The 25,109-nt window shown below is 42.3% G+C and overlaps 1 protein-coding gene across 8 annotated transcripts in view; it reads right to left on the bottom strand.

Annotated features, from left to right (window-relative positions):
* Positions 1-25,109, bottom strand: part of LOC105483992 (ring finger protein 130) — a 158,268-nt gene that overhangs the window by 34,158 nt on the left and 99,001 nt on the right. For 3 of the 8 annotated variants that reach the window (XM_011745100.3, XM_011745098.2, XM_071097994.1), the window contains 3 exons: positions 23,657-23,861; positions 20,326-20,419; positions 12,426-12,613 (listed from right to left, as the gene is read on the bottom strand). In XM_011745100.3, coding sequence (XP_011743402.2) covers positions 12,598-12,613; positions 20,326-20,419; positions 23,657-23,861 — 315 coding nt within the window. In that variant the 3' untranslated portion in view covers positions 12,426-12,597. Of the gene's footprint in view, positions 1-12,425; positions 12,614-20,325; positions 20,420-23,656; positions 23,862-25,109 lie in introns of those variants that run through there. The other 5 variants (XR_011624402.1, XM_071097995.1, XM_071097993.1 and 2 more) reach the window with 2 other exon arrangements.

The raw sequence follows: 25,109 nt of genomic DNA, 5'->3' as shown, positions 1-25,109 counted from the left end.
ATCCCAGCAATTTGAGAGGCCGAGGGGGGCGGATTGCGAGGTCAAGAGATCGAGACCATCCTGGCCAACATGGTGAAACACCGTCTCTACTAAAAATACAAAAATTAGTTGGGCGTGGTGGCACGTGCCTGTAGTCCAAGCTACTCAGGAGGCTGAGGTAGGAGAATAGCTTCAACCAGAAAGGCGGAGGTTGCAGTGAGCTGAGATCGTGCCACTGCACTCCAGCCTGGTGACAGAGCGAGACACTGCTATCCAAAAAAAAAAAAAAAGTCTTCCTTTGGGCTAAAGGAAAATGGACAGGTCACTGACCAGTAGGTGACTGGTTTTATGACTATGTGCGGGAGATATTTTGTTGGGGATGTGTGTGAAAGCATATGCTCATACAAACACAAAATCTCTTTGGAAGTGTACACACAAGGCACAGGCAACAGAGACTGCCAGGCGAGGTGTGGGACACTGCGGTCAGGGAGAGCCTGACATGGACTTTCTACCTGCCAACCTTTTTTACTATTTTTATTTTTTGCCACGTGCACTTATTAGTTATTCAGAAAAACAATTTAAAACAATTTCAAAGTAGAAGAAAAAGGGGATAAAGAGGAAAAGGCATAACACTTATGTATAATTTCACAACAAGCTGCCTGCAAGATAGATGTGTCATTATTTCACACACAGAAAAGGTGAGGCTCAGAGAGAGAAAATAACTTACTCAAAATCATAAAGCTAAAACTAGAATCCAGGTAAAGCTGAACCCAAAGCCAAGTTATCTTTCAGTCTTGTGTTCTCATAAGTAACTTACGTGGCAGCTATGATTAAACTGCAAAATATATTTAACAGTGATTAAAATTCCTGAATTGCAACACTGTTGACTGATTTAAGAGCTTATGCTGCTTAAGAAATGGCAATGTAAATGAGAAAATACTTTTTCTAAGGCAACAGAAATGTAATTAAAATTCAAAAACTTCTCAAGGTCTTTACAAAGGTTCCATGTAACTAACCACTTTTCTTTATTTCTGAGAAAAAAATTTTTTTTTTTTTTGGAGACAGAGTCTTGCTCTGTCACCCAGGCTGGAGTGCAGTGGCATGATCTTGGCTCACTGCAACCTCTGCCTCCTGGGTTCAAGCAATTCTCCTGCCTCAGCCTCCCGAGTAGCTGGGACTACAGGTGCCCACCATCACACCTGGCTAATTTTTGTATTGTTAGTAGAGATGGGGTTTCACTATATTGGCAAGGCTGGTCTCGAACTCCTGACCTCGTGATCCACCCGCCTCGGCCTCCCAAAGTGGTTGGATTACAGGCATAAGCCACCACACCCAGCCTTATTTCTAAGAATTTTTTTTTTTTTTTTTTTTTTTTTTGAGACGGAGTCTCGCATTGTCTCCCAGGCTGGAGTGCAGTGGCCGGATCTCAGCTCACTGCAAGCTCCGCCTCCCGGGTTCCCGCCATTCTCCTGCCTCAGCCTCCCGAGTAGCTGGGACCACAGGCGCCGCCACCTCGCCCGGCTAATTTTTTGTGTGTTTTTTTTAAGTAGAGACGGGGTTTCACTATGTTAGCCAGGATGGTCTCGATCTCCTGACCTTGTGATCCGCCCGTCTCGGCCTCCCAAAGTGCTGGGATTATAGGCTTGAGCCACTGCGCCCGGCCTTATTTCTAAGAAATTTTAAGTCTTAAGTGTTCAGTGCTCTTTCCAATAAACTAACTAAAGGATCTGACAAATTTTAAGATTTTCATGATGGAAACTTCATTGTGTTCCCTTAGTTGACTTAATAATGTTATGTACAGATCTATCTTTTGTATCTCCTTAAAGGAATTAATAATGCTCCAATTTACTCAATTTTTAAAATTTTTTATTTTTTGAGATGGAGTCTCGCTCTGTCACCCAGGCTGGAGTGCAGTGGCGTGATCTCGGCTCACTGCAAGCTCCGCCTCCTGGGTTCACGCCATTCTCCTGCCTCAGCCTCCTTGCAAGCCACCATGCCTGGCTAAATTTTTTTTTTTTTTTAATTTTTGTAGAGACAGAGTCTCCCAGTTCCTCAGGGGGCTGAGGTGGGAGGATCTCTTGAGTCCCAGAGTTTGAGGCTGCAGCGAACCACAATCACACCACTACAGCCTGGGTAACAAAGTGAGACCCTATGACTGATGTTCCTTCAGTAAGTCTCAGTTCCCCTGTGCTTCCCAACAGCATTTCGCTGTCCCCCAAGGGACTTTTCAAATGCCATTTGGGCGACACTGTTTCTTGTATTGATAAACAAACTCCAAGCTCCTACAGGGCAAACCCCTACAGTCATGGTAAGTACGCGACCAAAGGCCACGTGCTGGAAACTCACTTTTCTGGATCTGAAAAGAAAGTAAGCATTCGTGCCTTTGAATTCTGAGTGATTCTTCACCGTCCACGTTCTAGGTTGTTCTTACTGTAGCCACGCGGGGTCTGTGTGTGGTCATGAGGGAAGAAGCCGCATCAGGCCCCCTTCCTGGCCCACAGTGAGAAACCCCGTTTCAAAATGCTTGCCTTTGGTCAGGGATGATGATGGACATTTCCCTTAAATGGAACTTTTATAAAAAAAAAACTTTAAGGTAAAGAAACAAGAGTAAAGAAAGTGGATAATTTCTACAAACATACTAGCTTTCTTCTTAGTCTTCTTGAAGCCTCAACAGACCGGCCAGTACAGCACACCCATTGGGGATCTTTTCATCAGCTGGGTTTGCCTTTATCTTTCTTTAGCCTCAGGCTGATCTCGGGGGGTCGGTTGTCACCCTAGCTCCTGTTATTTCTACCTGTTTTTTCACCTCCTTGACAAATAAAGTACTCTCCTTACAGGACCTCAGCACCTTTCTCCCGCCGAGGATGCAGTGTTGAGTGCAACTGAGGCAACCCTACTGTACTGAGTGAATTCTTCACAGAGGTCTCCATACCTGGGTTTCTAGAATCTTCTCATCACTGATACAACTGTCTTCACCATTCTTGCCTCCTGGTTTGTTGGGTGAGGCAGTTTCCATATCAAAATATTTTCAACTAGCAATTCTATCTTTAGCAACCCCACTATTTTACTATTTCCAGGACCAGTCTGCATTCAGACGACACCTTCCAAAATGCATGGGCCTCCTAACTTCTGCCCACAGGAAAGTCTGTGCCCTGTAACATCACCATCCAGCCGCAGGACACGTCTGTCACCCACCCAACCTGTGTCCTAAATCAAGCCCAGCACACTTCCCAGCCTTTTCCACCATCACGCTCTGCACACTAGCGACCACTGGTCAGGACTCCCCACGGCCTGCCCCTGAAACTTGGTGAGCTTCTCTAAGAGGCAGATAGAATGGGGCTTAGAACACAGACCCTGGGGCCAGCTTATGTGTTGAAATCCAGCCTCTGCTACTTACCAGCAGGGCAACCTTGGCAAGTTACTGGATTTCTCCAAGTCTGTTTCCTCATCTGTGAAATGGAGTTAATAAGAAGGCTGTTGCAAGGATTTAATGAGTTAATACGGCAAAATGTTTCAAAGAGTACCTAGCACACAGTTAAGCACTGTGTGTGTAAGCTATTATTATACACTATTATTGAACAAGTGTGTGTATATGTAAGTATATAGTAGGTATACATTGATATGGCATATACATACTGCATATGGTATACATATATCTACACAATGGGCTATATTATACATACAGCATATCTATATACACAGGCTATATATGCACATATGAATATGGGTGTGTGTGTGTGTAGCTCAGCCTCCAAGTAGCTACCTCCATTCGCTTCTCCTGTTTTCACCCCGAGACACTGAATTGCTCCAGGGTGAGGGCTGTGCACACAGTAGACCGTGGTCTAACTGTCTGCAGGCTGGAGGGTATCAAGTAGTTAGGAGCATTGACTCTGGACTGCCTGGTCTCATTCTGACTTTGCCCCTTAACAGGTACGTGAACTTGGGCAAGAAAGTTGAACATTTTGAACCATCAGTTTTCTTCATTTGTAAAATAGGAAACCAACAGTATCTTCTCTCATTAAGATATTGCAAAGATTAAAATGATCATATATGTAAACAACTCAGCATGCTACCTGGCACACCCTAAGTGATCGGGAACCCCTAGCAATAGTTAATAGTTTCTCCCTGCCCAGCTTCATGGCAGATCTAGAATGGCAGTCTCTATTTCACTGGGACTCTTTATTCTTTGTTCTATTTGTTGCTATTAAGTTCTACTCTTAAAATGTCTTGGCCTGGTGCATTGGCTCATGCCTATAAACCCAGCACTTTGGAGGCTGAGGCAGGTGGATCATGAGGTCAGGAGATCGAGACCAGCCTGGTAAGCATGGTGAAACCCCCGTCTCTACTAAAAATACAAAAATTAGCTGGGCGTGGTGGCAGGTGCCTATACAGTTACACAGGAGGCTGAGGCAGGAGAATTGCTTGAATTCGGGAGGTGGAGGTTGCCGTGAGCCAAGATCACGCCACTGCATTCCAGCCTGGGCGATAGAGGGAGACTCTGTCTCAAAAGAGAGAGAGAGAAAAAAAAATGTCTTGACAAGGAACTTGGCATAACCAAATAATTTGGAAATAAAAAGTCAAGGAAGTTTCAGGATCTTTTCCCAATTATTTTTAAAGTCTAAAGTGACAACCTGGCTAGCCAATGAGAAATTTGATTTAATGCATTTATCAGGCTAGCTAAGGCTGCCTTAAGCTGCTGGGTAGAATCAGGGGCACTGCTTTCCTGTGGAGGGTCTTCAGATGACATTCTTTTTTTTTTTTTTTTTTGAGATGGAGTCTCGCTCTGTCGCCCGGGCTGGAGTGCAGTGGCCGGATCTCAGCTCACTGCAAGCTCCGCCTCCCGGGTTCACGCCATTCTCCTGCCTCAGCCTCCCGAGTAGCTGGGACTACAGGCGCCCGCCACCTCGCCCGGCTAGTTTTTTGTATTTTTAGTAGAGACGGGGTTTCACCATGTTAGCCAGGATGGTCTCGATCTCCTGACCTTGTGATCCACCCGCCTCGGCCTCCCAAAGTGCTGGGATTACAGGCTTGAGCCACCGCGCCCGACCCTCAGATGACATTCTTATCAACTTCTGACCAACTTGGCCAATGCTTCCTTGAAATAAATTTTTTTTTTTTTTGAGATGGAGTCTCGCTCTGTCGCCCAGGCTGTAGTGCAATGATACCATCTCAGCTCACCGCAACCTCTGCCTCCTGGGGTCAAGTAATTCTCCTGCCTCAGCCTCCTGAGTAGCTGGGATTACAGGTGTGCACCACCATGCCTGGTTAATTTTTGTATTTTTAGTAGAGACAGGGTTTCGCCATATTGGCCAGGCTGATCTCAAACTCCTGACCTAGGGGATCTGCCCACCTAGGCCTCCCAAAATTGCAGGGATTACAGGCCTGAGCCACCGTGCCCAGCCAATTTCTTTTTTTTTTTAAGACAGGGTCTTGCTGTGATACCCAGGCTGGAGTGCAGTGGTGCAACCATAGCTCACTGTATCCTTGAACTCCTGGGTTCAAGCAATCTTTCTGCCTCCTGAGTAGCTAGGGCTGTAAGAACAAGCCACCATGCCCAGCTAATTTTTAAATTTTTTGTAGAGATGGGGTCTTGCTGTGTTGCCCAGGCTGAAAATACTCTAGAAAAATACTTTTTTTTAAAAAAAAAAAGAAAGAAAAAACAAAGACAAAACAACCTATGTCTCTTGCATTACAAGTTTTCCCAAGAAGGGTTTAAAACTCTGAAATATCAGATTAAATTTTCATCTCGGATTTTTTATTTTTTTTTATTTTTATTTTTTATTTATTTATTTATTTTTTTTTTGAGACAGAGTCTCGCTCTGTCGCCCAGGCTGGAGTGCAGTGGCCGGATCTCAGCTCACTGCAAGCTCCGCCTCCCGGGTTCCCGCCATTCTCCTGCCTCAGCCTCCCGAGTAGCTGGGACTACAGGCGCCGCCACCTCGCCCGGCTAGTTTTTTGTGTTTTTAGTAGAGACGGGGTTTCGCCGTGTTAGCCAGGATGGTCTCGATCTCCTGACCTTGTGATCTGCCCGTCTCGGCCTCCCAAAGTGCTGGGATTACAGGCTTGAGCCACCGCGCCCGGCCTGAATTTTTTAAATAGTAAACAAAAATTATTCAACTTTATACATTGCTTCTATTTGTAAATCTGACTTCTTAGTTTGAAATTAAATAATTCAAACTTAAAGCTGTTGTAACTTTAAATTATCCTGAGACTTCAGAGGAATGTGGCTATGCAGCCTGAGTCACGTGGCATGCGGCTGCAACTTCTGCCTTTTAAAAATTCTGTAAATAGGCCGGCGCGGTAGCTCACGCCTGTAATCCCAGCACTTTGGGAGGCCGAGGCGGGTGGATCACAAGGTCAGGAGATCGAGACCATCCTGGCTAACACGGTGAAACCTCGTCTCTACTAAAAATACAAAAAATTAGCCTGGTCTGGTGGCAGGCGCCTGTAGTCCCAGCTACTCGGGAGGCTGAGGCAGGAGAATGGCGTGAACCTGGGAGGCGGAGCTTGCAGTGAGCCAAGATCACGCCACTGCACTCCAGCCTGGGCAACAGAGTGAGACTCTGTCTCAAAAAAAAAAAAAAAAAATTCTGTAAATAATTAATACCAGAAATAAGACCCCTCAGATCACTGCCCCTCCTCAAGGAGCAATCTATAATCAATCAGATCACTGTAACATACTCACTAGTCTCATATGGAAAATGGTATAATCTTGCCAAAACTTCTGTCTCTGCCTATGTAAGTGATACCTTAACTTCTCCAGAGTGGAACACTGACCCCATTTGTTTGAAGCTGCTGTTTTCCTGGGTGGCCATCCTCAAGCTCTGTGCTTGAACAAACTCTATACTTTATGATATTTTCTGAATCTCATTATTTAAGGTTGACAGTTGATAGCATCATGGCTATTAAGTAACTTTTTTTCTTTTTCTTGAGATAGAGTCTCACTCCATCACCCAGGCTGGAGTGAAATGGCACAATCTCAGCTCACTGCAACCTCCACCTCCAGGGTTCAAGCGATAGATTCTCCTGCCTCAGCCTCCCAAGTAGCTGGAATTACAAGCACCTGCCACCATGCCTGGCTAAGTTTTGTATTTTTAATAGGGGTGTGGTTTTGCCATGTTGGCCAGGCTGGTATCAAACCCCTGGGCTCAAGCGATCCATTCGCCTCAGCCTCCCAAAGTGTTGGGATTACAGGTGTGAGCCACCCCACCCAGCCTAAATAACTGCATTTTGATACTAACTGTATTTCTGGTTTTAGGAACAAAAATACATGTTTAAGGTGCACAAGCATGCACATGTGCACACAAAATACACCTTCATGGTTACTGAGACCATGATTAAATTGTGAAAAATTAATGTCTGTTAAATCGCAAAGTCACAAACAGGTTCAAATTTCAATGGCAGATGACAAATGTTCCCTAGGACTGATGGGAAGTCCCAATCTATTAATTCACTCATTTCACTTCTTAGCTCTTGCAAAAAATTCTCTATCTGTCCTTGAATAGCATTTATTTTTTTAAAGTCTTACTTAATACTATGACTTGAAATAATGTGAAAAGAAAGCACATTAAGTCAGTAGAAAGAGTAACACCGTCATTAACAGTCCTATGTCTCCTGATGTACTTCAGCATCTTCTGATGACTGCTGATGAAGGAAAATAATGAATCACCGTTAAATAAGGAGAGAAGGAAAGAAAAAGGAAGAACTGCTTTGATTTCCGCAGAGACAAAACCAGGTGGGGAGGAACTATACCATGAATTTATGAAATACTACCAGAGGAAAAACCTTTTTACTGAGGAAGGTATCAATACAAGAGAGCTCACTCTAGAAAATAAGGCCAAACATGCTCGGCTGAACTTTGTCGTTCTGAGTTGGCTGGTAATACCAGGACAGCCACTGAACCAGGAACTCTTAATGGATAGAGGTGTATGAACAACCAGTGCAGCTTTAAACACTCTTCAACCCCATATGCACCTAACAACAGAGCCCCAAACTGCATGAAGCAAAAACAGACAGAATAAAAGGGAGAAACAGACAATTCGACAATACTAGAGATAATAATACTCACGTTCAACAATTTCTAGAACTACAGAGAAGAAAAACAAGGAAAGGGAAGATTTGAACAACACGATTAACTAGACCTAATACACATCTACAGAACAGTCTATCCAACAATAGCAGATATGTACATTCTTAAGTGCACATGGAACATTCTCCAGGACAGACCATGTTAGGTCATAAGAGAAGCCTTAATAAATTTATGATTGAAATCATACAAAGTATGTTCTCCAATACTGAATTTAGAATGAAACTGGCAATCTATAACAGAAGGAAATTTGTGAAATTTATGAACACACAGGATTCAAACAACATACTCCTAAATAACCAATGCGCCAAAGAAGAAATAACGGGAAACCAGAGATGAAATAAAAACCACAACATACCAAAGTTTACAAACGGGTGAAATATGACTCAGAGGGAAATTTATAGCTATAAACAACTACATTAAATAAAAAAGACCTCAAATCAATAACCTCACCTTCTACCTTAAAAAAGAAAAAACTAAACCTAAACCAAGTAGAAGAAAGGAAATAAAGATTTGAGTAAGGCCAGGTGTGGTGGGTGAAGCCTGCAATCCTACCACTTTGGGAGGCTGAGGTAGGAGGATCATTTGAGCCAGGGAGTTCAAGGCTGCAGTGAGCTGAGACTGTGCCACTGCACTCTAGCTTGGGTGACTGAGCAAGACATGAGACATCTCAAAAACAAAACAAAAAAACAAGATTTGGGCCAGGCGCGGTGGCTCAAGCCTGTAATCCCAGCACTTTGGGAGGCCGAGATGGGCGGATCACGAGGTCAGGAGATCGAGACCATCCTGGCTAACACGGTGAAACCCCGTCTCTACTAAGAAATACAAAAAATAGCCGGGCGAGGTGGCAGCGCCTGTAGTCCCAGCTACTCGGGAGGCTGAGGCCGGAGAATGGCGTGAACCCGGGAGGCGGAGCTTGCAGTGAGCTGAGATCCGGCCACTGCACTCCAGCCTGGGCTACAGAGCGAGACTCCGTCTCAAAAAAAAAAAAAAAAAAAAAAAAACCAAACAAACAAGATTTGACTAAAAATTAATGAAATAGAGAATAGAAGAGAGAAAAATCAATAAAACAAAAAAGGATAAATTCCTAGAAAGATACAAATGACTCAAACTGTCTCAACCATAAATAGAAAACCTGAATAGGCCTCTAAGTGAGGAGAGAATGAGTTGGAAATCAAAAAACTTCCTACAAAGAAAAGTCCAGGACCAGATGGCTTCCAAATATCTAAAGAATTAACACAATTCTTCCTAAGATCTTCCAAAAAACAGAAGAGGAAAGAACACTTCATAATTGTTTATATGATGGCATTATACTACCAAGGTCAGATAAGGACATAAGAATTAATTACACACCAATATTCCTTATAAATATAGATGCAAAAATCCTTGGCAAAATACTAACAAACTAAATCCAGCAAATATAAAAAGGAGTGCACATTATGACCAAGTGGGATTTATCCCAGGATTGGTTCCGTGTAAGAAAATCAATATAATACATCATATTCATAGGATAGAATAGAATAAAGGGCAAATTCACATGATCATCTCAATAGACACAAAGCTTTTGACAGAATCAAAAACTGTTTCATGATAAAAACGTTCAGTAAGCTAGAAATAGAAGGTAACTTTCTCAACTTGATAAAGGGTATCTAATCTATGAAAGTCTTAATAGCTAACTTCATAATCAGTGGTGACAGATGGAAAGTTTTTCCCTACAAGATCACAACAACACATGGACGTCTGTTTGCACCATTTCCATTCAACAATCTACTATTTGAGGTTCTAGCCAGGAACAATTAAGCATGAGAATAAAATAAATAAGCATCCAGATTGGAAAGGAAGAAGAAAAATGATCTCTATGTGCAGATGACATGATCTTGTAGACAGAAAAGCCCAAGGAATCCACAAAAAAATGAGAATAATGAGTTCAGCAATGTTGAACTCATTGTTGAAAAAATGAGTTCAGCAATGCTGTAGGATAAAAGATCAATGTACAAAAATTAATCATAGTTCTACAGAAATTAAACATGTGGAACAATATCCCATGCTCATGAGCTGGAAGGCAATATTGTTGAGCCAGCAATGCTAACTAAAATGATCTACATATTAAGTACAATCCCTATAAAATCCTAGGTGTTGTTTTTTTTTTTTTTTTTTTTTTTAACAGAAATTGAGAAGTTGATTCTAAAATTCATTGAGAAATGCAAGGGACCCTGAATAAAGAAAACAAACTTGAAAAAGAACAAAGTTGGATAACTCACACTTCCCAATTTCAAAACTTACTATGAAATCAATGGAAGAATTGAGAGTCCAGACATAAACTCATACATTATACTCAATTGATTTTTGACAAGGGTGCCAAGACCATTTAATGGATAAAAAGTCTCTTAAACAAATGGCACTGGGAAAACTGAACATCCACATGCAAAAGAATGAAGGTAAGACCCCCACCTTACACCATATACAAATATTAACTCAAAATGGATCATCAAAGATCTAAATGTAAGAGCAAAGACCATATTGTTCTTAGAAGTCATTGTGACCTTAAATTAGGTAATACTTTCTTAGACATCTAAAGTACAATCAACCAAAGGAAAAAACAGACATATTCAACTTCATCCAAATTTAAAACTTTATGCTTTGAAAGACACTACCAAGAAAGTGAATAAATAGAGAATGGGAGAAAATATTTCAAATCACCTGTCTGATAAAGGCCTAGTATCTAGAACATACAAAGAACTCTTACAACAAAAAAGTCCAATTTAAAAATGGGCAAAGCACTGGGATAGACATTTCTCCAAAGAAAATAGAAAATGGCCAAAAGCACATGAAAAGATGTTGAATCTTTAGTCACTAGGGTAATGCATGTTAAAAACATGAGACAGCTCCTTGACACCCACTATGACATCTATAAGAAAAAAGACAGGCAGTCACTGGTGTTAGGGAGGTTGTGAAGAAATTGCAACCCTCATACGTTCTTGGTGAGAATGCAAAATGGTGTAGCTGCTTTGAAGAATATTTTGGCAATTTCTCACGAAGTTAAACATACAGTTATGACATAATCCAGCAATTGCACTCCTAGGGACATATCCAGAGAACTGAAAATATATATTCATGCCAAAATTTGTTCATGAATGTTTATAGCAACATTATTCATAACAGCCAAACAGTGGGAACAAGTCAAGCGTCCATCAGCAGAACAAAATGTGGTACATCCATACTATGGAGTGTTACTCAGCCACACAAAGAAGTACTGACGCATGCTATAACATGTATGAACTGTGAACACATTATGCTAAGTCAAAGAAGCCAGACACAAAAAGCCACATACTGTATGGTTCTATTCACATGAAATGCCCAGAACAGGCAAATCCACAGAAACAATGAGTAGATTTCCAGATTTCCAGGGCTGGCAGGGGTAAGTAGTTACTGTTAATGAGTATGAGGTTTCTTTATGGCGTGATGAAAATGTTCTTGAATTTGATAGTCGTGATGGTAGCATAACTTTGTGACTATACTAAAACAACTGAAATATACACTCTACAAGGGTAATTTTATAGTATGTGAATTATATTTCAATTACCAAAATCCTTTCAGTCCCCTGCTGATTTGAGCATGACTACTGAAGTGAACCCGTTTTTAATAGGAATATATGTTCTCACTCCTCAGGTAGGCTGAGGTAGAAGATTAAGAATTCACTGCTGCAAACATTTACAAACACTGAAAATCCTTCAAGAATATAATTCAATGTAACAAAATATTTTGAAATTCTCATCAGTAAAGCAAAAATACTTCATTGGCACATGTAAAATTGCTCTCACCCTACTTTTTTGAATTTTCTGTTTTTAAAAGAACACAAAGTAGGTAAAAAAAAAAAAAAGATCTCAGACAGCTATAATTTATTACTAATTAGGTATGGCTTGGAAAATCTTTTTTACACTTATTCCTTCATTCCACAAATATTTATTGAGCACTTACTATGCGCAAAGCACTCTGTTGGGTGCAGAAGCACAGTGGGGAGCAAACGTTCCAAGTCCCTGCTGCTGGGGGTGCCGAAGCTCTGGGGAAGGCTGATCAAGCACAAAGAAGAAATTATTAGAGAGTGAATGTCCACGTTGAAGAATGAGTAAATCAACTGACCACCCTAAGCGGCATCACCAGCAGCACGTCCCCACTCTTGCGCCCTATGTGGGCAGGAGCCCATGTGAAGACACCAAGAGTAAGTGTCAATCCCTGTTCCTCTCACGGGAGCCAGGAGCACATTCTGTCTCTGAAACACAAACAAGTGCAATCCGGGTCTGCGATCTCCAAATCAGCCCTCAAAACACAGGTCTGGTTAATAATACTCAATAGCACAGTCTTTTTATTTTATTATTTATTTCTTTTAATACAAAGCTTTGGCATTAGCAATTTTATGAAAAAATAAAATGTACTAAAAATAAATGCTTGTGTGGCATGATTGGTAAATGATGCACAAAAATAGGTTCTTTTTTCCTTCAAGGCAATCAGTCAGAAAGCAGTTTTTTTCTTCTTCAAAACCATTCTACCCTATGGAATAAAAGGAAAAAAGAAGTCATAAATTAGTTAAAGAGTAGTCAAATGTTTAAAGTAACAGAGAAGTGACCCTAACTGAAGGGTGGCCTGGGCTGTCCCCAGCTATTTCCCAACCCCTCTGGTAAGGCCAGGAAGCCATTTAGTGTTTTCCCAAAATCAGCAGTTTCAGATCTGCAGGTGACTGACTCATCCACCTTAGAGGTGCTTTAATACGCCCAAAAGAATGAAGGAAAAGGTGAGGCCCATGGTGTGTTGTTTAAATACACAGGGATGATTATCATACAATTTACAGCTTATCCTGGTTTAAATACATGTTCTGAATGCTGAGGGTGCTGAAATCTGTAGCTGTTGTCTTTAAAAAAATGCTTCTCTTACCCCTCAAACAATAATGAAGTGACAGGGATATATGGCTTTACTTATTGTGAAGTGACAGGGATATATGGCTGTCTCACAGGAATCCTCCAGACCTTGTGTATGTGTGTTTCTGTCCTTGTATCAGCTGGAAAAAGAGCCTATGACCTTTTGACGAGCCCCTGCGCTGACCCAGCTCCTGCTGCCCTCTCTGCAGCCCTGTGTTGTGGCACTGCCCTGGCTTTCTGATGCCTTGGATTCCTGCTCATTTCCAGAGTCCCCAAATCGAGCTGTTAGCATGGATCTCTTTCTTTCAGCTGGGCTCCAGATCTCTGCTTCAAACCACACAAGCTTTGGTTATTATACAACTCTCCAGCAACTCTTGATTTCAGCTCCTGCTCGCCACCCTGACTTCCTCCTTCAACTCTGTTTTTACCTAATCGATCTTCCTGCCTCCATGCTCTAGCACAGCAAGCAACTTCGCAGCCACTAGGAATATCTCTCTGCTGAAAAGCCTTAGAGCCCATTGCCAGCTCTTTACGAGAATAAAGTCCAAATTCTGTCTCCTGCCTACCGCCACCACCACCTACGGTAGACACACCAAACCACACAACTCCCTGATCCTGGTCTGTGCGGTCCTCACTGTGTGCCCTAATCATGCCCAGGCTGGTTCCTCAGTCACTCCTCCATGCAGCCTTTTCAGCTCCCCCAAAGGTAAAGCAGCAGCTCCGCAGGCATGACCCAGAAGGGCCTTTGCCTCCCTCACTCTCCAGCCACACACACTCCCTCACTCTCCAGCCACACACACTCCCTCACTCTCCAGCCACACACACTCCCTCACTCTCCAGCCACACACACTCCCTCACTCTCCAGCCACACACACTCCCTCACTCTCCAGCCACACACACTCCCTCACTCTCCAGCCACATACACTCCCTCACTCTCCAGCCACATACACTCCCTCACTCTCCAGCCACATCAGCACGCACATGAGGGCACAGCCCTGAGCTCCAGTGGGGCCAGGCCAGGTCTCCGTTAGGTTCAGCACTGCAAGCCCAGGAGCCTACTTGGGAAACGGCATCTCAATGAATGAGGAGGCGTTGTCAACTTTTTTGAAAAACCTCTGGTATAAAGGATATTCACAACTTCACATAAAGCTCTGTACTTTATTATTTCTTGTAGTTCCTATTTAAGGTAACACATTTTCTAATATTTCCTCAGAAAAACTGAATATTAAAGACTTTCAAGGGGTAATCAAGTTTTTAAATCTACTTTATCTTGTTGCCTCTTAAAGAAATTATAGGCTGGGCATGGTGGCTCATACCTGTAATCCCAGCACTTTGGGAGGCTGAGGCAGGTGGATCACCTGAGGTCAGGAGTTTGAGACCAGTCTGAACAACATGGCAAAACCCCATCTCCACTAAAAAGACAAAAATTAGCCAGGGCAGTAGCGGGCGCCTATAGTCCCAGCTACTCAGGAAGCTGAGACAGAAGAATCGCTTGAACCTGAGAGGCAGAGGTTGCAGTGAGCCGAGATCGCACCATTGCACTCCAGCCTGGGTGACAGAGTGAAACTCTGTCTCAAATAAATAAATAAAGTAAAGCAAAATAATAACCACTGCCAAAGAGAGCAGAGAAGTCCAATGCAAGTTCCCACTGCCTTTAATACTCATGTTGCAACTGCATTTTTAGGAAACAAAATTTGTCTTCTTCAACCACATTATTTGGCACTCCTCTCTGCAGTAGTCAAATGCAAGCAGTCTAAAGGAAAAGGCTGGAACCACAGGTGCTGGGTTTGAATTCCAGTGGCCTTCTTCCTGTGGCATCCCTCCAGAGTCCTACTCACTCCCTCGAAGCCCTAATTTATTCTTTTGTGTATATGTCTCTCACACTCAGATTGGCTACAAGGAGAATAAATACTAAGAGAAAGAAGAGGATCCACTATCCAGCAATACACCTCAAACAGAGGTTAATTTTAAATCTTTTCGGGAATTGTTACAAGACAGATTGTGTGAGCAAAAGCTTATCAGGCTGAGGACTAAAAATTCAAAATTCTTTAGACAAGTGTTTCTCAAACTAAAGCATACAACCTATTAATGGGTTTTAAAATCAATTTAGGAGTTAACAACTAATATTAACAACAAGGCAGAGGGTTGGCTACATCAGAGAATACTGCATGCAGTCAGGGAAGTGTCTGTGAAATTTGTTTCAGTTACATATGGGAGTACTAGGTCACAATGCAAAATGTATCTCTCACAGCAGGAGATGGTTTTTTAAAAGTCTGAAAAACGCTGCTTTTGATATTTAAGGCTCTAAAAGAGGTAACTGAAAGAGAATCCAACACCTCTCCTCGGCCTCTGATCTCTCCTCGGACAATTCAAGAGGGACCCTCAGCACAGGATGAGTCCTGTCTTAGAGCCTTCCACCTGACGTGAGGTCGGCCTGTGAACAGCTCTATCCTGCAGCTTCCATCTGAAGAATTAGGTCCTGGTGCAGGCTCGCTAGCTTTCAAAGTGTCCCGTGTTTTGGATGGACAATTTTAACTAATACAAAGTTTTCTTGTTTTCTTTCTTTCTTTCTCTCTTTTTCTCTCTCTCTTTCTCTCTTTTTCTTTTCTTTTCTTTTTTTTTTTTTTTTTTTTGAGAGAGAGTTTCACTCTGGTCACTCAGGCTGGAGTGCAATGGGGCGATCTTGGCGCACTGCAACCTTTGCCTCCTGGGTTCAAGTGATTCTCCTGCCTCAGCCTTAGCTGGGATTACAGGCACCTGCCACCACACCCGGCTAATTTTCATATTTTTAGTAGAGATGGGGTTTCACCATGTTGGCTAGGCTTGTCTCGAACTCCCGGCCTCAGGTGATCTGCCCGCCTCGGCCTCCCAAAGTGCTGGGATTACAGGCGTGAGCTACCGTGCCAGGCCACAAAGCTCTTTCGTATATCAAGTGGAAATCTACCTCCCTGTAGATATCGCCAGAGCTCCAGAAATACAGAGTAAGAGTCTCTCTGTATGCACTGGTTAGTCACCATGAGACTCTTTTGAGTACTGAACCAGGCAATATGGGTAAAAGAGACCAGTGTAGGACTAAGATCTTGGAAGGCATTCAATAAACAGTAGTTATTCTCATCTTTAAGAGTCTTTCAAACACCTGGAAACACCTCTCATCTCACCTGGTCCCCTCTCTTCCAAAACAAGTATCCCCAAGACATCAAATAATTAAAATTGCAGACCCTTTTATGTTGGGCTAGTTTCTCAATATTCCTCTTAAAAAGAGTACTGAGCACTCACGCCTGTAATCCCAGCATTTTGGGAGGCCGAGGCAGGTGGATCACAAGGTCAGGAGTTCAAGACCAGCCTGGCCAAGATAGTGAAACCCCATCTCTACTGAAAATACAAAAAAATTAGCCAGGTGTGCTGGCGGGTGCCTGTGATCCCAGCTACTCAGAAGGCTGAGGCAGATAACTGCTTGAACCCGGGAGGTGGAGGTTGTGGTGGGCCAAGATGGCACCACTGCACTCTGGCCTGGATAACAGAGCAAGACTCCGTCTCAAAGAAAAAAAAAAAAGAGTACTGAGCAAAATAATTCAGAAATACTGAGAGTAAAATAGAAACATCAACTCTTTTTATATAAAGGAGTTTATATATATAAATTTCTGATACTACACTAAGAGGAGGAAGCTCACCAGCAGTTTCCTGGTGGACCTGCTACAAGAAGCCAGGGCTTCCTGATCTCAGGTTATGCCACTGGAACATCTGCTCTAGTTATTTCATCACTTTTACCACTTCAGATTCATTTCCTCATGCCAAGACTTTTTTGAATCTTGAATAATGAGCTACCCTTCTCTGCAAATCTTAGAACATGATTTCTATGAATCAGAATCTAGCACCTGGAAAAAGGCTCTAGGGGATACCTAGTCACGCCTCCCATTAAACTTAAAATCTCTGCTACATATTTGTATATGTTCCTCAAATACAAATAATAAAAATATTTATCTTTCTTATTTTGAGGGAAAACTAGAGTGACACAAATATCAGTTGGTAAATGTTGACATTTCACAAGGTTTATATGAATAACCAAGTAGAGCAAAAGACCCCTTTTGGGAATTGAAATTCGATAACCTTGCTTACCCAGGTACTAAGAAACAGAGGTATGAGAAGCCAATACATAAATATATTTACCTTACATTTATTTGCTTCTTTGACTACCATCCTGTTTATATTTGCAAAGTTTCAAAATTTACCAGATCTGTTTGCAGTGTTAAAAACATTTAATATATAGTTGCAGTACTTAAATAAATAGTATTTAATCATAATAGAAGGGCAGTGACTCCAAACCCAAGGGCTTTTTGATGGACTTCTGATTGAAGCCAACAGCACCAAGCCCTTGGTAAATGCACCCAGCATGGTGAGGGAGGGATGGGGGCTTCCATCCCTTGTGGGGATCCTCCTTGTGTAGTCAGCAACCCACCCATGGCAGGGGGCCCTGGACCGCCTGGGTCCCACACACTGCCCTTACATCGTGCCTGCAGGGTTTCAACAGTGAGTAGACAGGGTCAAGGACTTGCTTGAATAGTAATACACAAGAACAGTGACTAGTAACACTGCCAGAAAAGTAAACTATTCTAGTAGGTATATGCATAGAGGTGAAGTTCAGTATCAATTTTCAGACAGTCATTAAAATGTCAAGAGATGAAATCTGTTTATATATGACTATCTTACAAATGGATGAGGCTACCCAGAAAATTAAGCCAGGGCAATTAAGGTGAAAAAAAAAAATCTTATTTTGGTTGTAAGTTTCTTGGTAGATAAAGGCAAAAACAGAAATCAAATAGATGTTGAAAAATTCATTAATAAAGAATAATTACAAATTTATTTGCTAAAATAAACTTTTTTCTGGAATAAAATCACTAGGAATTTGTCATTGACATTTTTGAGAAAAAGATATTGGGTAAAAGTACTATTATCTTTCCTATCATCTGCCACAATAAAAACTGCCTTTAAAAAGATTAAGTAATTCATGCTGTTAAAAAAAAAACAAAACACAACACATAAAAGCACACATTGAAGAAGACATTGCCCTAGATTCTAATGTAAGATAATCACCATTCATATTCTGGTGACCATCCTTGCTTGTATCCACATGTGTGCATACACAACACGCACACACATACACACACTCTCCATTTTTCTCTCTAAATGAGATCATGAATATTGTCCTTCAGTGGTTTTGACTGAAGGCACAGAAATAACAACCAAATGAACAACTGTGAAATCAACCCTCTACAACTGCTAATGGGAGAAGGGCTGGACTAAGGCATGGATCTAAGATCCATGACTTAGATTCTGAGTCATGCAGGCATTTAGGCATGGAACTAAAATATTATGCCCCAGATACTATGATTTCTAATAGGTAACATGTCTACTGAGCAACTCTCATTTTAATCTGATAAATGAACTGAACATCAGACGGATTCTGAGTGACAGTCAGGTGACTATTAAACTACCCAATACTTCTCGAAAAGTGCCTAGTGTAATTATTTGCTTGTATTGGTTATCACTCATTTGTGAACTTTTTGAGAAGTAGGCTTATATTACTACCTTGCCTGATGGGTTAGCATGGGAGTAAGCAAAAGAGGTGGTTGTGGGTGAAATAAGTGTTTCTCTCCAAAATAAGGTTTGAATCATAGCTACTCACAGAGTTACTATGGTTCTGTGTCCTATTTCATGGAAGAAATTCAATTCAATTCCCAGACAATAAAGGCAGATGGCCACCTTACTAACAGAACTTCAATAGCACTGCAGTGGCATTGGCTTGGCTAACATTTATTGAGCACTTCTTATGTACCAGGCACTGTGCTAAGCATTTTATATGCTGATTCTCATAACAACCCTGCCATATGGTCCTAGCATTATCTGTTTATGAATGACTACAAGGAGCTTCAAATAAATATAACTGCCCATGTCTTACAACTGAAAAATGGAGGAGCTGAGAGTCAAATCCAGGTGTGTGTGACCCTAGAGTCTAAGGAATTAGGTGCGCCATGCTGAAGGAAACTGCATGGCTGGCCAACAGCAGCAGCCAGTGGTTCACCTGCTGGATCAGTGCAGTGCTCCTCTGAAGGCTGGGGAATGCCACCTGACCCTGACGTCTGTGAGCCCCAACACGTATGGGCTCACGGATGCCAGCGGGCACTTCTTGCAGGTATCTGGCCCACAGATCAGGTTTAGATCGAGTAACACGTGTCACTGCACATGGAGGCCACTTGCCCATTGTTTCTATAGCCAGACAATGGGCAGTCAATTAAATCAACTGCATGAGGTAGTTTGGTTATTACTCATCAATTAAAGTATCAGGACATAACTGAAGAGAGAGATGATGTGAATTCCACCCATACCAACTGAGGTTCAAATGTGGGCAGTGCCCCAGGGGTGCTTTCATCTCTAATTAGTTTTCATGAATATTGGTAAAAGGAAGGACTGAACGATATCCTCAGTAAATGTCCAAAATTTGGAACAAAACAAAACAAAGCAAAAATTAAAAACCCTTTCTATACCTTATCCCTACGGAAAACTACTCTTGGAACAGCACTGGATCAAAATGGACCGTAACAGTCATCTAGCCCAATCCTCCATCCTCTGAAAACACCTCACTACAGCACCCCTGACAAGCGACATCCAGCCTCTGCCTGCATTCCCAGTCCTGGGCATGCCCTACAGCAAACCATCCTGCCACTAAGCAACCTCACTGACAGATGTCCTTCCTCTTACCGAGGTGAAGCCTGCAGTCACGAAGCCTGCTCTTTGGTCGTCATTTTGCCCATGGAGATAGTGCTTAGACTTATTTTCTCTTCCCCCTCACAGTTGTCCTAATATCCGGAAACAGCGGGTCTTTTAAATTGCTTCTTTCCTGCAGGCCAAGTACCCGAGGCACTGGTCCTGACTACAGGTATGGGTGCCAGGGCTTCCCCAGAAGCTAGACATGCAAGGCTCCAGGTAAGTGTGACGAACACAAAGTGGGGCTCTTCCCGTCAGCGATGAGGACACTGGCAGCCTTTTACACTCTATACTGTTCCTTTGCCATTTGCATTACACTGCTGATTCATTCTAAGCCTGTGGCTAATGAAAACCTCTGGATCTTTTCTCAAATGAGCTGTTGTTGTTGAATAAGGTGGATTCCCAATCTGTGTTGCTGACTAAAAATATATGTTCATGAAATAAAGTATTTTGCTAGACATGATCCCATCAGGATCAGTATGAAACTGGTGGAAAGCCAATCCTCACCACCTTCGTGAAAATGGCTCCATGTGTTTTCCTGGGATCATCTGGCACATGCAATCCAAAAAACAATTTGTTACTTACTCATTAGCATTCAAGCTAGCTGTGGCTCTGATGATCATGTAGCAGAGTGTGAGGGCACTGAGGAGGCCAAAACTGGCAATAATAAACCATTCTTCTGTTGACAAAGGAAAGGGAGGAAATCACTCTGGGGAGAAGGTTTAAGTCAAATCGATGCCAACATTTCCCTCAAATGCAACGAAGCAGACGTCAACGGAGGTGTAAGCCAAGACTGGCCCAAGGAGGTGAAGCAGGAGGTTTGCCAGAGAGCTACTAACTGGAGAAGGTTAGTGGAGTACTGGTGAAAGCTGCAAGGGAGAAAGGAAAGCATGGCCCAACCGTTTCTTCCATTTAGGTCCTGAGGTCTGTGAGCAGTGTAGCCACCAAAAAGTGTATGTTGAAAATATGTATATAAAATTGCACATGGACATAGATTTTTTTCATTGTTAATGTAAATGGCAGTAAAGCAGACTAAGCATATTTATAACCTTCTTTCCTTCTTCATTCTGTCATTTCTGCATGGCTTTCATTCTTAGTCAAAGGCTGAGGAGCACGGAGCAGCAGTTCTCCAGGTCCTGTGGGTGCTCCCAGCAGTCTGCGAGCCGGCCTCCCACGGCATCCATGGCTACATTTTTCTCTCTTACGCATGGGCTTACTTGGGATATTTATGTAAAAAGAACATCTCACTGGTGTCTCAAGAAACCAGAAACTGCTCTTCCCGACCCCACTGCCGAGGAGCAGCACTGGCTGTCCAGGCTGTGACACGCAGAAGTAGGAAGGGCGGGGGACTGACCGGGTACTTGGCCACCAAAGAGCTGGAAACCTTTGGTGCTTACAACTCTAAGGATTTTCATCTAGCCTGTCTCTCTCTCTCCATCCGGATATTTTCCCTTACTTTTTCAGAGCCAATGTTGTCAAGGTAACATTTTAAAAACAGTATTTATTGAGAACCTCAAAAACAACCTAAGAACCGATCTGACTTGCTAAAAAGTCTTAACTCTAAAATATTTCTTAGAGTACACTGACTAGGGCTTTTTTTAACAAACTGTTACACAATAAAATTACCTATATATCTGCAAGAAGGAAGAGAGAACTATTTACACGTGGACTGCCAAATATTTTATGCACAAGTTGTATATAACGTGTGTTTCTCAATCTGGGTTCCACAAATCCTAACCCCGCATGCAAAACTGTGTGTGCCTAGGCCTTTTTCTAGAAAAACATACTTTTGTTAGATTTTAAAGGTGGTGACTTTCAGAAGGTCACGAAGCACTGCTCTGGAGGACTTCCGGGTCCGGAGTGTGCTCTATGAGCACTTCTCTGCCCACCTTAGCTTATGTTATGAAAACCCCTACTGTTTAGACATCAGTACAGCCACTGCCTCTCAAACTACAAACTTCCTCATCAGTAGATTGAAGCTTTTTATTTAATCAGCATGAACGTTCAAGAACACATATAAAACCCACCATTTTTACCTGTAATGTTTTAAGTTAGGGAAAATGTATATGGCATTTAAAAAAACCAAGAGCCGAATGCCATCACCATCAAGGAACTTAACACAGTATCCTCTTTTTTCTTCTTGGAGACTTTTACATATGATACGCAGACTACCTTGTAGAACTTCGTCACATCTATGTTTCCAAATTCTGAGTATACTATCCCATATTTGCATGTCTTTGTGTGTGTGTGTGATTTCAATTTTAAAAACTTGTAACAAAAGGAAGTAGACACCATCATAAAACACCCAATATGCTGGTGGCATTTCCACAGTGCCCCCCTGCAGCAGGCCTGGCTACCTCTGCCCCCAGTGCCTACTTAGCACAGTGCCTTGCACACAGTGGGTGCCAGTTGGATGCATTGTGGTTGCTATGGTGCTACAGAGCTTCAGAGGGAAAGCAGAGGTAGCTGTGGTTTAGTTCAATCACATGAATTTTATTTATTAACATCGTGTAAATTCTGCTAAAGATGATTAATTTGGTACATGAAGTAATTTTTTGTATCATCAAAGCATAAGGTTTTGAAAGGACATTTCTATATAAAATATAATGGGATCAGTATTTAATGTAGTAAGTAGTAGGTGCTCAATAAATGTTTGATCAATGAAGGACCTGAAAAACTCACTAACAAACCAACAACCTTTGTGTTCTTTATTGCTACTCAATCAAGTTTTAAAACTGTAGACCACAAAACCTAAACACCAAAGAAAGAAAACCATGAAATGCTATCAAAATGAATCACTGAGAGATGGTGAGAAATGAGCCAAACTACGCTCAAAGCATAGTTTTCCCTATTGCATAACTGAATGAGGGCTCTCTTGAGTGTAGACAGATGACAGAATAAAACCTGGGGAACCATTTTCTAACAATAATGTCTGGTTGGTTAAAAACATGAATACTTTGATTGAACAGACCACACAAGTCTTAATATGTAAAGGAGAAAACATTTTGTAACAGTGTCATCCATTTCACTGACTCCCAGAGTGGAGTGGGGTCCCACCAGCCTCAGGGTCTGACGCTCTAGGCAAGCAGCAGCAGGTACTGGAAAAGGCAACAGCAGAGCAGCAACAAGGAAGATGGGTGAAAGGTTGTTAGATGAAAACAACATGTAAAGAATGGAAGTGAAGAGAAAAGCTGGCTTGTTGAGGGGTGAATGCCTGTGAGGCCCACACACACGCCGTCAGCTCACTCATACCGTCCTCAGGCACTGCCATCAAAATACTCGGCATTTCTTTCCTGCTTGTCGACAGTGCAATGTGAAGATTTTCATAACTTGCTCACGCTATTTTTTTTCAGGCAGACTGTCCTTTGGCTTTTCTCCTACCTCATGTACAATTATACCAAAGAGTTAAGTGCCAAGAGACCAAACTTCCATAAAAAACTTAAAATAAAGTGCGCAACAGGCTATGTTCCAAGAACTGTGAATTTTTAGGTTCAAATTATAGATGAGTTTCCCACTAAGTAGCCTGTAGTCCCGGAGGTGGAGAACACCAGCGCTCACAGCATACAACACACCAGCAATGCTGCTGGGGGCTTGTGACACCTTCCAACATCTCCTTTTAAATGCCTGTTTGTAAGGCAATGATTTCAAAACAAGGTTTATAATACAGCGGCTAAGACAGACCTCAACAGCTACTCATCAAATGCAGCTATTCCTATTAATTATACACAAACACACCAGCTACTTATCATAAATAAAGTTTCATTCTTCCAAATACCTGTTTTAACAGAAACACACATCCCTTTCTTGGTTACAGTCTGTGTTGCAGGCTGAGGCGAGTGCCTTGACTCTCCTGATGGTCCCGAATGCCCATAGAGGCAGCCACATGCCCTGTGCCTGAGCGGAGGCCCCCACTTACTTGTTACTGCAATGTTGATTTCTCCTGTTCTCGGAGTGAGCTCCCCATCCTGAGGAAGAGGCGAGATCCCCGAAGTTCGAAGTGGCTCAAGGCCAAGGGAGTTGTCGCCGGCAAGGTCGCCAAGGGCTGATCTTCGGTTTACAGCTTGGGTTCTGGTGAGCCTTTCCATATCGAATGCTACGTTATCAGTACATGGCAAATTCGGCTGCAAAATATTTCTAGGTTAAAAATAATTGTAAGGAAAACAAATCCTTTCATAAGATTCTAAAGTTTGACGCCCTGTTGCAAAGACCTTATTAAGTTATTTCCCTGTGATATCCTCTCATTTATCCGCCCACCTACCTACTCCTCTCCTCTCACCCTAAGAGTTTTTCTTCAAAAGGCACAGAGATCTCTTCTCAGAAATGGTACAAAGGAAAACCAAAATTCACTGCAGATCAGAGAAAACTGGTCATGGCCCACAGGCACAGGGAGTCGTAATCATTAACATAAAGATACCAAACTTCCAGTTTAAAACTGTAAACTATTACTTTACTTCACGGTAAATGTCCGTGTTGAAGAATCCCAGGTAACAGAAAACACCTCTGTCGTCCTACTAACTTCTCCGAAGCCCCATTTCTCTGGTAGTCAGTTTTTAAGTATCGTCTGCCTTTAAACACAAGCAAAGCATCAAACCAAGAGGAGGTCAAAGTTGAAAAGACTTTTGAACTATACGAAAATCATCTGTTTCAAAACCTAAACACCTAATCCTGAGGGAGAGGTATAGAGCTGCTTAGGGCCAAAGTCTACCAATTAAAAAGTGAGCGCCAAAAGTCTTCCATTGTAACAATGTGGATGTTTGGTTTACCTAACAACCTTTGGTTCTCTCAGCATGCAGCAGCAGGCCGCACATAAGAAGCAGAGCTGGGAGGGATGGCTGTGAGAAGTTTATGTGTTTCTAGAGAGAAGTTTCAGCCAAGCAAACCTGGAACCAATGGCTTTCTGGGCAAAAGAACCGTTTCAGGTCATCTCAAAGCCTTATTTTAAAAAAAGCAAAACACAGTGTACTAAGTGATGCTCAGACTCATACCCGGTTAGAAGAGGTTTTTTTTATGTTCATTACATGTAAGGATCCATGATAACCTACAATACATTTTAGAAGGATTTTTGTTATAAACAGAGGAGAAAAGTATTAGCACTTAATATACTTAACAAACAGGCTGGGCATGGTGGCTCACGCCTGTAATCCCAGCACACTGGGAGGCTGAGGCAGGCAGATCACGAGGTCAGGAGATCGAGACCATCCTGGCTAACACGGTGAAACCCCGTCTCTACTAAAAATATAAAAAATTAGCCGGGCGTGGTGGCAGGCACCCGTAGTCCCTGCTACTTGGGAGGATGAGGCAGGAGAATCACGCCACTGCACTCCAGCCTGGGCGACACAGTAAGAAAGCCCCAACGAGAAGGGATTATC

Source organism: Macaca nemestrina, chromosome 6 (genome assembly GCF_043159975.1).
Source record: "Macaca nemestrina isolate mMacNem1 chromosome 6, mMacNem.hap1, whole genome shotgun sequence".
Classification (NCBI taxonomy): Eukaryota; Metazoa; Chordata; class Mammalia; order Primates; family Cercopithecidae; genus Macaca; species Macaca nemestrina.
This window is presented reverse-complemented; position numbering and strand designations above follow the sequence as displayed.